Below are 13,722 nucleotides of genomic sequence, written 5' to 3' on the forward strand. Positions count from 1 at the left end.
TTAGCAATGCAATGATGCGTTTTAAGAGACAAAATGATTTACTGTATCTCCCTCTCTTTCTCTCTCTCTCCTAATAAAGCAAAAATCTGTCTCTCATCTGTCGCTCTCTCTCTCTCTCCCTCTCTCTCTCTCGCTCTCTCTCTCGCTCTCCCCTAATAAATAAAAAATGTGTCTCTCTTCTGTCGCTCTGTCTGTTTCTCTCTCCCTCCTCCTCGCTCTTTCCCAGTCAGGGGAGTCTGTACTCAGTGCTCAGGCAGTCTGTAAGATGCTGAGTGAGCTGTCAAACATGGATAGTGAGAAAGAGACCAAGCTCTTTTTAAAATTAAATTAACTATCCTCCATGAAGGAGTTCTCCCAGAAGTTTGATAACCTAGTCAAAGGTAGTGCTGTCTGTGCGTGTGTCTGTGTGTGTGCCTGTGTGTGTGTTTCTGTGTCTGTTTCTGTGTGTCTGTGTCTGTGTGTCTGTGTCTGCCTGTGTCTGTGTCTGTGCGTGTGTCTGTGCCTGTGTCTGTGTCTGTATCTGTGTGTCTGTGTCTGTGTGTCTGTGTCTGTGTCTGTATCTGTCTGTCTGTGTCTGTGTCTGTGTGTTTCTGTCTGTCTGTGTCTGCGTCTCTGCCTGTGTATGTGTGTCTGTGTCTGTGTCTGTGTGTCTGTGTCTGTATCTGTCTGTCTGTGTCTGTGTGTCGGTGTCTGTATCTGTCTGCCTGTGTCTGCGTCTGTGCCTGTGTGTCTGTGTCTGTGTCTGCGCCTGTATCTGTGTGTCTGTGTCTGTGTGTCTGTGTGTCTGTGTCTGTGTGTCTGTGTCTGTATCTGTCTGTCTGTGTCTGTGTGTCGGTGTCTGTATCTGTCTGCCTGTGTCTGCGTCTGTGTCTGTGTGTCTGTGTCTGTGTCTGCGCCTGTGTCTGTGTGTCTGTGTCTGTGTGTCTGTGTCTGTGTGTCTGTATCTGTCTGTCTGTGTCTGCGTCTGTGCCTGTGTCTGTGCCTGTGTGTTTTTTTGTCATTCATCTTTATAAAACTAACCAGACCCTTAGATTTTCAGAGCTTGTGTATTGGAACATGGAGGATAGTTAATTTAATTTTCTCAGGACTAACTCAGCAAAAAAAAAAATGTTTGTAGAAAAATATTAAATGGGAAATATTTTAGTTGTTGTTGTAACGTTTAATTAACAACCATTTTTTTTTGACTAACTAACAACAAAGTCATTATCAACTCTGCGTTATGTCACGGTCAGGTTTAAGAAGCATATCTACAGTACATTTTTTTACATTTAAATTCTTATTTTCAATGAGGGCCTGGGAACAGTGGGTTAACTGGTCTAGGAACAGTGGGTTAACTGGTCTAGGAACAGTGGGTTAACTGGTCTAGGAACAGTGGGTTAACTGGTCTAGGAACAGTGGGTTAACTGGCCTAGTGGGTTAACTGGTCTAGGAACAGTGGGTTAACTGGTCTAGGAACAGTGGGTTAACTGGTCTAGTGGGTTAACTGGTCTAGGAACAGTGGGTTAACTGGTCTAGTGGGTTAACTGGTCTAGGAACAGTGGGTTAACTGGTCTAGGAACGGTGGGTTAACTGGTCTAGGAACGGTGGGTTAACTGGTCTAGGAACGGTGGGTTAACTGGTCTAGGAACGGTGGGTTAACTGGTCTAGGAACAGTGGGTTAACTGGCCTAGGAACAGTGGGTTAACTGGTCTAGGAACAGTGGGTTAACTGGTCTAGTTAACTAGGAACAGTGGGTTAACTGGTCTAGGAACAGTGGGTTAACTGGTCTAGGAACAGTGGGTTAACTGGTCTAGGAACAGTGGGTTAACTGGTCTAGTGGGTTAACTGGTCTAGGAACAGTGGGTTAACTGGTCTAGTGGGTTAACTGGTCTAGGAACAGTGGGTTAACTGGCCTAGGAACAGTGGGTTAACTGGCCTAGGAACAGTGGGTTAACTGGCCTAGGAACAGTGGGTTAACTGGCCTAGGAACAGTGGGTTAACTGGCCTAGGAACAGTGGGTTAACTGGCCTAGGAACAGTGGGTTAACTGGCCTAGGAACAGTGGGTTAACTGGCCTAGGAACAGTGGGTTAACTGGTCTAGGAACAGTGGGTTAACTGGTCTAGGAACAGTGGGTTAACTGCCTGTTCAGGGGCAGAACGACAGATTTGTACCTTGTCAGCTCGGGGATTTGAACTTGCAACCTTCCGGTTACTAGTCCAACGCTCTAACCACTAGGCTACCCTGCCGTCCCCAGAGGAGTCCGCTAGGTGCTAGATGTTTACCACCCACAACCTGAGTAACGTTGTCAAAAAAAGAGCAGGCTACTCTGGGGCCCGACATCAGCATCATTGTACGAGATGCCCTCATGCAGCCTGTTGGGAAAAGTGCAATCACTTTGCAAAACACTTCAAAAAAGTAAGGTAACATGAAATAGTAGAGGCTCCCGAGTGGCACAGCGGTCTAAGGTACTGCATCTCAGTGCTAGAGGCGTCACTACAGACACCCTGGTTTGATTCCAGGCTGTATCACAGCTGTCTAAGGTACTGCATCTCAGTGCTAGAGGTGTCACTACAGACACCCTGGTTTGATTCCAGGCTGTATCACAGCGGTCTAAGGTACTGCATCTCAGTGCTAGAGGCGTCACTACAGACACCCTGGTTTGATTCCAGGCTGTATCACAGCTGTCTAAGGTACTGCATCTCAGTGCTAGAGGCGTCACTACAGACACCCTGGTTCGATTCCAGGCTGTATCACAGCTGTCTAAGGTACTGCATCTCAGTGCTAGAGGCGTCACTACAGACACCCTGGTTCGAATCCAGGCTGTATCACAACCGGCCGTGATTGGGAGTCCCACAGAGCGGCGCACAATTGGCCCAGTGTCTAGCCGGGTTTGGCCGGGGTAGGCCGTCATTGTAAATAAGAATTTGTTCTTAAACTGACTTGCCTAGTTAAATAAAGGTTGAATAAAAATAGTAACTGTTGCCAGTCGACTTTGTAACACCAGACTAACCGTGTATCTCTTTCTCTACTAATGAGGAGATAGTTTGTTGTTTGTGATGGTTCTCTGGGTGGATCCCGTGATGGTACTCTGGGTGGATCCCGTGATGGTTCTCTGGGTGGATCCTGTGATGGTACTCTGGGTCCATCCCGTGATGGTTCTCTGGGTCCATCCCGTGATGGTTCTCTGGGTCCATCCCGTGATGGTACTCTGGGTCCATCCCGTGATGGTTCTCTGGGTCCATCCCGTGATGGTTCTCTGGGTCCATCCCGTGATGGTACTCTGGGTCCATCCCGTGATGGTTCTCTAGGTGCATCACGTGATGGTTCTCTGGGTCCATCCCGTGATGGTTCTCTGGGTCCATCCCGTGATGGTTCTCTGGGTCCATCCCGTGATGGTACTCTGGGTCCATCCCGTGATGGTTCTCTGGGTCCATCCCGTGATGGTACTCTGGGTCCATCCCGTGATGGTTCTCTAGGTCCATCACGTGATGGTTCTCTGGGTCCATCCTGTGATGGTTCTCTGGGTCCATCCCGTGATGGTACTCTGGGTCCATCCCGTGATGGTACTCTGGGTCCATCCCGTGATGGTTCTCTGGGTCCATCATGTGATGGTTCTCTGGGTCCATCCCGTGATGGTACTCTGGGTCCATCCCGTGATGGTTCTCTGGGTCCATCCCGTGATGGTTCTCTGGGTCCATCCCGTGATGGTTCTCTGGGTCCATCACGTGATGGTTCTCTAGGTCCATCCCGTGATGGTTCTCTGGGTCCATCACGTGATGGTTCTCTAGGTCCATCCCGTGATGGTACTCTGGGTCCATCCCGTGATGGTTCTCTAGGTCCATCACGTGATGGTTCTCTGGGTCCATCCCGTGATGGTTCTCTGGGTCCATCCCGTGATGGTTCTCTGGGTCCATCCCGTGATGGTTCTCTGGGTCCATCCCGTGATGGTTCTCTGGGTCCATCCCGTGATGGTACTCTGGGTCCATCCCGTGGTGGTTCTCTGGGTCCATCTCGTGCCAACAGTCAATTAATGACGGATGACATTCTGACCCCATGCTTGCCTGGGGACCCGGCTGCCATAGCAACAAGCTGCTGGAGCCCATCATCTACATGGGGAGAAACACATTCAGAGCACAGACAGACTCACTATGTCCACTAACATTCACATTCACCGCTCACAAACATACTGGAACATGCTGTTTTTACATACACGTCCAGACATAATGTTGTGTGGTGGGGGAATGGTTCTATTTCAGCCTTGCTCTGTATTTCTCTGTATTTCTCTATTTATTCTCTGTATTTCTCTGTTTATTCTCTGTATTTCTCTATTTATTCTCTGTATTTCTCTGTTTATTCTCTGTATTTCTCTGTATTTCTCTGTTTATTCTCTGTATTTCTCTGTATTTCTCTATTTATTCTCTGTATTTCTCTATTTATTCTCTGTATTTCTCTGTATTTCTCTATTTATTCTCTGTATTTCTCTGTATTTCTCTGTTTATTCTCTGTATTTCTCTATTTATTCTCTGTATTTCTCTGTTTATTCTCTGTATTTCTCTGTATTTCTCTGTTTATTCTCTGTATTTCTCTGTATTTCTCTATTTATTCTCTGTATTTCTCTGTATTTCTCTATTTATTCTCTGTATTTCTCTGTATTTCTCTGTTTATTCTCTGTATTTCTCTGTATTTCTCTGTTTATTCTCTGTATTTCTCTGTATTTCTCTGTTTATTCTCTGTATTTCTCTGTATTTCTCTGTTTATTCTCTGTATTTCTCTGTTTATTCTCTGTATTTCTCTGTTTATTCTCTGTATTTCTCTGTATTTCTCTGTTTATTCTCTGTATTTCTCTGTATTTCTCTGTTTATTCTCTGTATTTCTCTGTATTTCTCTATTTATTCTCTGTATTTCTCTGTATTTCTCTATTTATTCTCTGTATTTTTCTGTATTTCTCTGTTTATTCTCTGTATTTTTCTGTATTTCTCTGTTTATTCTCTGTATTTCTCTGTATTTCTCTGTATTTCTCTGCATTTTCTCTGTATTTCTCTGTAAAAGAACCCTCCTATATCTGGATTTGAACATTGAAAATAATAGTTCCACGACAGACACTATCATATTGTTCCAATAATGCCAATAATGCCATAATGGTATTGCCCTGTCTCTGTATACAGTGAGCCCCAAAAGTATTGGGACACTGAAAGTTGTTATTAATTTGGCTCTGTGTTCCAGCACTTTGGATTTAAAATGATACAATGACTATGAGGTTAAAGTGCAGACTGTCAGCTTTAATTTGAGGGTATTTTCATCCATATTGGGTGAACCATTTAGAAATTGCAGCACCTTTTGTACATGGTCCCTAAATTTTAGAGGACCAAAATTATTGTGACGAATTCACTTACATTTAAGGATCAATGGTAGAGACGAGAAGCAGCAGGTACAGGGAGTGAACAGGGAGTGAACAGGGAGTGAACATACGGGATACGGACAGGGGAAACGGAATCGACATTAATGCTGACACAGGGATGAAACAGAGTCCAATGAAGCGCTGATACACGTAATGATGGTGACAGGTGTGCGTAAAGCTCTCGAGTGCCAGAGAGGGAGAGCGGTCAGCAGGCGTGACATTACAATATGTGTGTATTTGGTCCCATATTTATGGTACTACATCAAGCTGGTGACGCTAATACACATTTGTTGGATGCATTTGTTTTGGTTGTGTTTCAGATGAATTTGTGCCCAATAGAAATGAAAGATAAATAATCTATTCTGTCATTTTGGAGTCACTTTTATTGTAAAAAAGAATATAATGTATTTCTAAACACTACCACGTGGATGCTACCATAATAATGTATAATCCATCAATTAATCGTGAATAACGATGAGTGAGAAAGTTAGAGTCAGACATATCATACCTTCCCTGTTATTGGTAATGGTGAGAGGTTAGCATGTCTTGGGGTTATGATATAACATGCTAACCTCCCCTGTTATTGTAATGGTGAGAGGTTAGCATGTCTTGGGGTTATGATATAAAATGCTAACCTCACCTGTTATTGTAATGGTGAGAGGTTAGCATGTCTTGGGGTTATGATATAAAATGCTAACCTCCCCTGTTATTGTAATGGTGAGAGGTTAGCATGTCTTGGGGTTATGATATAAAATGCTAACCTCCCCTGTTATTGTAATGGTGAGAGGTTAGCATGTCTTGGGGTTATGATATAAAATGCTAACCTCCCCTGTTATTGTAATGGTGAGAGGTTAGCATGTCTTGGGGTTATGATATAAAATGCTAACCTCCCCTGTTATTGTAATGGTGAGAGGTTAGCATGTCTTGGGGTTATGATATAAAATGCTATCCTCCCCTGTTATTGTAATGGTGAGAGGTTAGCATGTCTTGGGGTTATGATATAAAATGCTATCCTCCCCTGTTATTGTAATGGTGAGAGGTTAGCATGTCTTGGGGTTATGATATAAAATGCTATCCTCCCCTGTTATTGTAATGGTGAGAGGTTAGCATGTCTTGGGGTTATGATCGGGGGAAAGCAAAGTGGCACAGTCCGGTATGGCGTCCGGAAAAATAAATAGTGGGGGTACGCCATACCGGTTAAACATGAGCCTATCACAATAAGGAAATCTGTTGAGAAATCTGTAGGCAGTCTATAGCCTCCAAAACAGTGGCAGAGGCCCACATTTTTGACTTGCCTGTTTTGCATTAATACGTGTCACATATCAGTTTGCAAACAATGTAAACAAAAAAAAAATGTTTTAAATCATTGAGATATTAAAGAAGCATAAATACATGGTCTCTTTTTTTGTTTTCTTAACCTCTAGCGTCGAGCAATCCCGTATCCGGGAGCGTAATCATAGCCTCAAGCTCATTACCATAACGCAACGTTTCCTATTCATGAAAATCGCAAATGAAATGAAATAAATATACTGAAACACAAGCTTAGCCTTTTGTTAACAACACTGTCATCTCAGATTTTCAAAATATGCTTTTCAACCAAAGCTACACAAGCATATGTGTAAGAGTATTGATAGCCTAGCATAGCATTAAACCTAGCATTCAGCAGGCAACATTTTCACAAAAACAAGAAAAGCATTCAAATAAAATCATTTACCTTTAAAGAACTTTGGATGTTTTCAATGACGAGACTCTTAGTTAGATAGCAAATGTTAATTTTTTCCAAAAAGATTATTTGTGTAGACGAAATAGCTCCGTTTTGTTCATCACGTTTGGCTAAGAAAAAGACCGGAAAATGCAGTCACTTACAACGCCAAACTTTTTTCCAAATTAGCTCCATAATATCGACAGAAACATGGCAAACGTTGTTTAGAATCAATCCTCAAGGTGTTTTTCACATATCTATTCGATAATCTATCAGTGGTGGCAGTTGGCTTCTCATCAGAAGCAAACGGAAAAAAACTGCAGCTGGAGATTACGCAATAATTGCGACGGAGGACACCAAGCGACCACCTGGTAGATGTAGTCTCTTATGGTCAATCTTCCAATGACCAAATAGAAAAAACCCGTCACAATACGTCACAATGCTGCAGACACCTTGGGGAAAACGTGGAAAACGTAAGCTGACTCCTAGCTCCTTCACAGCCATATAAGGAGTCATTGCCATGAGGCGGTTTCAAAACATGCGGCACTTCCTGATTGGATTTTTATCTGGGTTTTTTCTGTAACATCAGTTCTGTGGCACTCACAGACAATTTCTTTGCCGTTTTGGAAACGTCAGAGTGTTTTCTTTCCAAAGCTGTCAATTATATGCATAGTCGAGCATCTTTCGTGACAAAATATCTTGTTTAAAACGGGAACGTTTTTCATCCAAAAATTAAAATAGCGCCCCCTATATCCAAGAAGTTATGTAAGGCAGATCCAAATGCAGGTGTTTCAGCCTAGCTCAGTGCTTTCTGTGGTGGTGGGGCAGCCAGGGGAAAATACGGAGGGTAGGGGTTGGTAATGTTCTCTAGTTGTGCCGTGATTGGCTCAGTGTTTTGTCAGTCATGGGGACACTACGTCACCGCCAAGTCTAAGGCTAGAGCTCGAAAATTCAAGCCCGTTGGGTGCTACCATAGAGTTACATTAGAAGTGCCCATCCAAGAAGGCTCAAGATCATTGGCCACAGATAAAATGACATCAAATCATATTATATCTACAGTAGCTTTGATTGGCCTGATCATGTCAACATCATACTTTCAAAATCTTAGGTAGCAGTCATCATTAGCACTCTACTGGCAAATCCTGTTTAATCCTTGTCATATGTGGAGAAATAATGAAGAGAAATGATGGATAAAACGTAACGTAAAACAGCCATTGGACATAAACACAACAAGTTGGAAACCACAAATTCAACAATGAGTGGTTTGGAAGTAATCAGTGGCTAATTGAAAGCATTGCAAAGCAATCATTAGCCTGCCATTCAGTGGAGTGGCTGTGTGGTCCCAAGTCTGGGATTAAGGGTCTCTTTTACAAGTTTAAAATGATAAACATTCAACATCGGCCATGCCAAGGAGATATGTATACTGTAGCTAAGAAAGTAAAACTAAGTGTATGTTGTGTAATAAGCTGTTAGTAGCCGATGTGCCTCACCCTAATAATTTGGTCTATTTTCCCCTCTTAATTTCGCCTACTGTTCTGACTTGGTGGTGCACATGAACCCTTTAGCCTGTTTTAGAGACATGTAATCATAGAATATTGGAAGAGCTTTCATTGTCTGCTTATATGCCCCCTTTATTTATCCTACGGTTCTGACTTGGTGTACAGGGGGTACACTGTAAGAACGGCCCATGTTCTGAATTCTGTCGCTGTACATTTTAAAAGTGCTGAACAAATACTTATATTGACTACGTCAGTCCTCATTAATGTCTTAATCAAAATGATGGCTTGCCTCTTGTCGTCCCTTAGTACATCTCAAACCAGCCAGCCATATTTTACCTTTATTTAACTAGGCAAGTCAGTTAAGAACAAATTGTTATTTACATTGACAGCCTAACCTGGCCCAAACCCTAACCTGGATGACACTGGGCCAAATGTGCACCACTCTGTGGGCTAAGCCCTATGGGACTCCCAATCACAGCCGGTTGTGATACAGCCTGGAATTGAACTAGGGTCTGTGGTGAAGCCTCTAGCACTGAGATGCAGTGCCTTAGACCACTGTGCCACTCAGGGAGATATTTCAGGTATGTATTTTTCAAAGGCAGTAAATGAGGCTGAATGAACTGTTTCGCTGCCAGACAAGGCTCCTGATAGCCAGGTGTAGCAGTGGTGAGGTGTTGGGACTTATGTAGGCCCTAACAGTTTGCAGGCACCGTTTCTCACCGTTACATTGTAATTAATGTGTTGTGTATGCATGCATCCTACTTTTTTCTTTTTTTTTGCCCCATGTACATGCTAACATCGCTACTGCTTCAAAGTGTCATGTGGTTCCACGAGAAGACTGAGATTTGTCAAAGCAGAGATGAGTGGCCAACACCGAGGCGCGCAGACAGCAGTGGGGGCATTAATTCTGGCCTAATGTCAATCGCCAAATGTGGTGTTTTGTGTAACAGATGTCTCTTTCCGTTCACAACTACAGTGGGGGAAAAAAGTATTTAGTCAGCCAACAATTGTGCAAGTTCCCCCACTTAAAAAGATGAGAGAGGCCTGTAATTTTCATCATAGGTACACTTCAACTATGCCAGACAAAATGAGAAAAAAAAATCCAGAAAATCACATTGTAGGATTTTTAATGAATTTATTTGCAAATTATGGTGGAAAATAAGTATTTGGTCACCTACAAACAAGCAAGATTTATGGCTCTCACAGACCTGTAACTTCTTCTTAAAGAGGCTCCTCTGTCCTCCACTCGTTACCTGTATTAATGGCACCTGTTTGAACTTTTTATCAGTATAAAAGACACCTGTCCACAACCTCAAATAGTCACACTCCAAACTCCACTATGGCCAAGACCAAAGAGCTGTCAAAGGACACCAGAAACAAAATTGTAGACCTGCACCAGGCTGAGAAGACTGAATCTGCAATAGGTAAGCAGCTTGGTTTGAAGAAATCAACTGTGGAAGCAATTATTAGGAAATGGAAGACATACAAGATCACTGATAATCTCCCTCGATCTGGGGCTCCAAGCAAGATCTCACCCCGTGGGGTCAAAATGATCACAAGAACGGTGAGCAAAAATCCCAGAACCACATGGGGGGACCTAATGAATGACCTGCAGAGAGCTGGGACCAAAGTAACAAAGCCTACCATCAGTAACACACTACGCCGCCAGGGACTCAAATCCTGCAGTGCCAGACGTGTCCCCCTGCTTAAGCCAGTACATGTCCAGGCCCGTCTGAAGTTTGCTAGAGAGCATTTGGACGATCAAGAAGAAGATTGGGAGAATGTCAAATGGTCAGATGCAACCAAAATATAACTTTTTGGTAAAAACTCAACTCGGCGTGTTTGGAGGACAAAGAATGCTGAGTTGCATCCAAAGAACACCATACCTACTGTGAAGCATGGGGGTGGAAACATCATGCTTTGGGGCTGTTTTTCTGCAAAGTGACCAGGACGACTGATCCGTGTAAAGGAAAGAATGAATGACGCCATGTATCGTGAGATTTTGAGTGAAAACCTCCTTCGATCAGCAATGCCATTGAAGATGAAACGTGGCTGGGTCTAACGCCCTAACAAAAGTAGCTACTTGGACATAAATAATGGCCATTATCGAACAAATCAAACATTTATTGTGGAACTAGGATTCCTGGGAGTGCATTCTGATGAAGATAATCAAAGGTAAGTGAATATTGATCATGTTATTTCTCATTTCTGTTGACTCCAACATGGCGGATAATTTTATTTGTTTTCTGAGCGCCGTTCTCAGATTATTGCATGGTGTGCTTTTTCCGTAAAGTTTTTTTTAAATCTGACAGTTGCATTAAGGAGAGGTATGTGAGACCAATGGGTGGCTGTGTCAGAAACGCGCTTGTATTTGTTAGCTCTTCCAGCAATATTAAGGCAATTATCAAACTTGAAAAAACATTACAATACTTTCACAACATATTTCACAACACATTAAGTGTGTGACCTCAGGCCACTACTCTACTAACACTTATCTACAACACCAACATTTGTACGTGTGTGTATAGTGCATAGATTATCGTGTGTTTGTATACATGTGTCTATGCCTATGTTTGTGTTGCTTAACAGTCCCCGCTGTTCCATAAGGTGTATTTTTATCTGTTTTTTAAATCTGATTCTACTGCTGCATCAGTTACCTGATGTGGAATAGAGTTCCATGTAGTCATGGCTCTATGTAGTACTGTGGAATAGAGTTCCATGTAGTCATGGCTCTATGTAGTACTGTGGAATAGAGTTCCATGTAGTCATGGCTCTATGTAGTACTGTGGAATAGAGTTCCATGTAGTCATGGCTCTATGTAGTACTGTGGAATAGAGTTCCATGTAGTCATGGCTCTATGTAGTACTGTGGAATAGAGTTCCATGTAGTCATGGCTCTATGTAGTACTGTGGAATAGAGTTCCATGTAGTCATGGCTCTATGTAGTACTGTGGAATAGAGTTCCATGTAGTTATGGCTCTATGTAGTACTGTGGAATAGAGTTTCATGTAGTCATGCCTCTATGTAGTACTGTGGAATAGAGTTTCATGTAGTCATGCCTCTATGTAGTACTGTGGAATAGAGTTCCATGTAGTCTTGGCTCTATGTAGTACTGTGGAATAGAGTTCCATGTAGTCATGGCTCTATGTAGTACTGTGGAATAGAGTTCCATGTAGTCTTGGCTCTATGTAGTACTGTGGAATAGAGTTCCATGTAGTTATGGCTCTATGTAGTAACTGTGCGCCTCCCACAGTCTGTTCTGGACTTGGACTGTGGCAGAGACCTCTGGTGGCATGTCTTGTGGGGTATGGATGGGTGTCCGACCTGTCTGACAATAGTTCAAACAGACAGCTATATATTTTACATAACTAGAATGAAATTGACTTTCTATGATCTCTCTCCCTATCTGCTCTGATAGACATGAGCCAGCAACTGTCAACTCTCTGCTCTGATAGACATGAGCCTGCTACACTCATCTCTCTGCTCTGATAGACATGAGCCAGCAACTGTCATCTCTCTGCTCTGATAGACATGAGCCAGCAACTGTCAACTCTCTGCTCTGATAGACATGAGCCAGCAACTCATCTCTGCTCTGATAGACATGAGCCTGCAACTGTCATCTCTCTGCTCTGATAGACATGAGCCTGTAACTGTCATCTCTCTGCTCTGATAGACATGAGCCTGCAACTGTCATCTCTCTGCTCTGATAGACATGAGCCTGCAACTCTCATCTCTCTGCTCTGATAGACATGAGCCTGCAACTCTCATCTCTCTGCTCTGATAGACATGAGCCTGCAACACTCATCTCTCTGCTCTGATAGACATGAGCCTGCAACTCTCATCGCTCTGCTCTGATAGACATGAGCCTGCAACTCTCATCGCTCTGCTCTGATAGACATGAGCCTGCAACTCTCATCTCTCTGCTCTGATAGACATGAGCCTGCAACTCTCATCTCTCTGCTCTAATAGACATGAGCCTGCAACTCTCATCTCTCTGCTCTGATAGACATGAGCCTGCAACTCTCATCTCTCTGCTCTGATAGACATGAGCCTGCCACTCTCATCTCTCTGCTCTGATAGCCACTCTCATCTCTCTGCTCTGATAGACATGAGCCTGCAACTCTCATCTCTCTATTCTGATAGACATGAGCCTGCAACTCTCATCTCTCTGCTCTGATAGACATGAGCCTGTAACACTCATCTCTCTGCTCTGATAGACATGAGCCTGCAACTGTCATCTCTCTGCTCTGATAGACATGAGCCTGCAACTCTCATCTCTCTGCTCTGATAGACATGAGCCTGCAACTCTCATCTCTCTGCTCTGATAGACATGAGCCTGCAACTCTCATCTCTCTGCTCTGATAGACATGAGCCTGCAACTCTCATCTCTCTGCTCTGATAGACATGAGCCTGCAACTCTCATCTCTCTGCTCTGATAGACATGAGCCTGCAACTGTCATCTCTCTGCTCTGATAGACATGAGCCTGCAACTCTCATCTCTCTGCTCTGATAGACATGAGCCAGCAACTCTCATCTCTCTGCTCTGATAGACATGAGCCTGCAACACTCATCTCTCTGCTCTGATAGACATGAGCCTGCAACTCTCATCGCTCTGCTCTGATAGACATGAGCCTGCAACTCTCATCTCTCTGCTCTGATAGACATGAGCCTGCAACTCTCATCGCTCTGCTCTGATAGACATGAGCCTGCAACTCTCATCTCTCTGCTCTGATAGACATGAGCCTGCAACTCTCATCTCTCTGCTCTAATAGACATGAGTCTGCAACTCTCATCTCTCTGCTCTGATAGACATGAGCCTGCAACTGTCATCTCTCCAGCGTTGCACTTCATCTATTTCCTTATAGAATCGTGGATTCTATTTCCTTATAGAATCATGGATTCTATTTCCTTATAGAATAGAATCATGGATTCTATTTCCTTATAGAATCATGGATTCTATTTCCTTATAGAATCATGGATTTATAGAATCATGGATTCTATTTCCTTATAGAATCATCGATTTATAGAATCATGGATTCTATTTCCTTATAGAATCATGGAGTCTATTTCCTTATAGAATCATCGATTTATAGAATCATGGAGTCTATTTCCTTATAGAATCATGGATTCTATTTCCTTATAGA

At 43.2% G+C, this 13,722-nt stretch overlaps 1 protein-coding gene across 1 annotated transcript; it reads right to left on the reverse strand.

Moving 5' to 3' along the window:
- Positions 1-2,985: 2,985 nt before the first annotated feature.
- On the reverse strand, positions 2,986-3,990 carry LOC121841372 (histidine-rich glycoprotein-like). Its single transcript, XM_042309161.1, has one exon. The coding sequence runs from the start codon at positions 3,988-3,990 to the stop codon at positions 2,986-2,988; it is 1,005 nt and encodes a 334-aa protein (XP_042165095.1).
- Positions 3,991-13,722: the final 9,732 nt, after the last annotated feature.

The sequence above is a fragment of the Oncorhynchus tshawytscha genome, linkage group LG30 (assembly GCF_018296145.1).
Source record: "Oncorhynchus tshawytscha isolate Ot180627B linkage group LG30, Otsh_v2.0, whole genome shotgun sequence".
Classification (NCBI taxonomy): domain Eukaryota; kingdom Metazoa; phylum Chordata; class Actinopteri; order Salmoniformes; family Salmonidae; genus Oncorhynchus; species Oncorhynchus tshawytscha.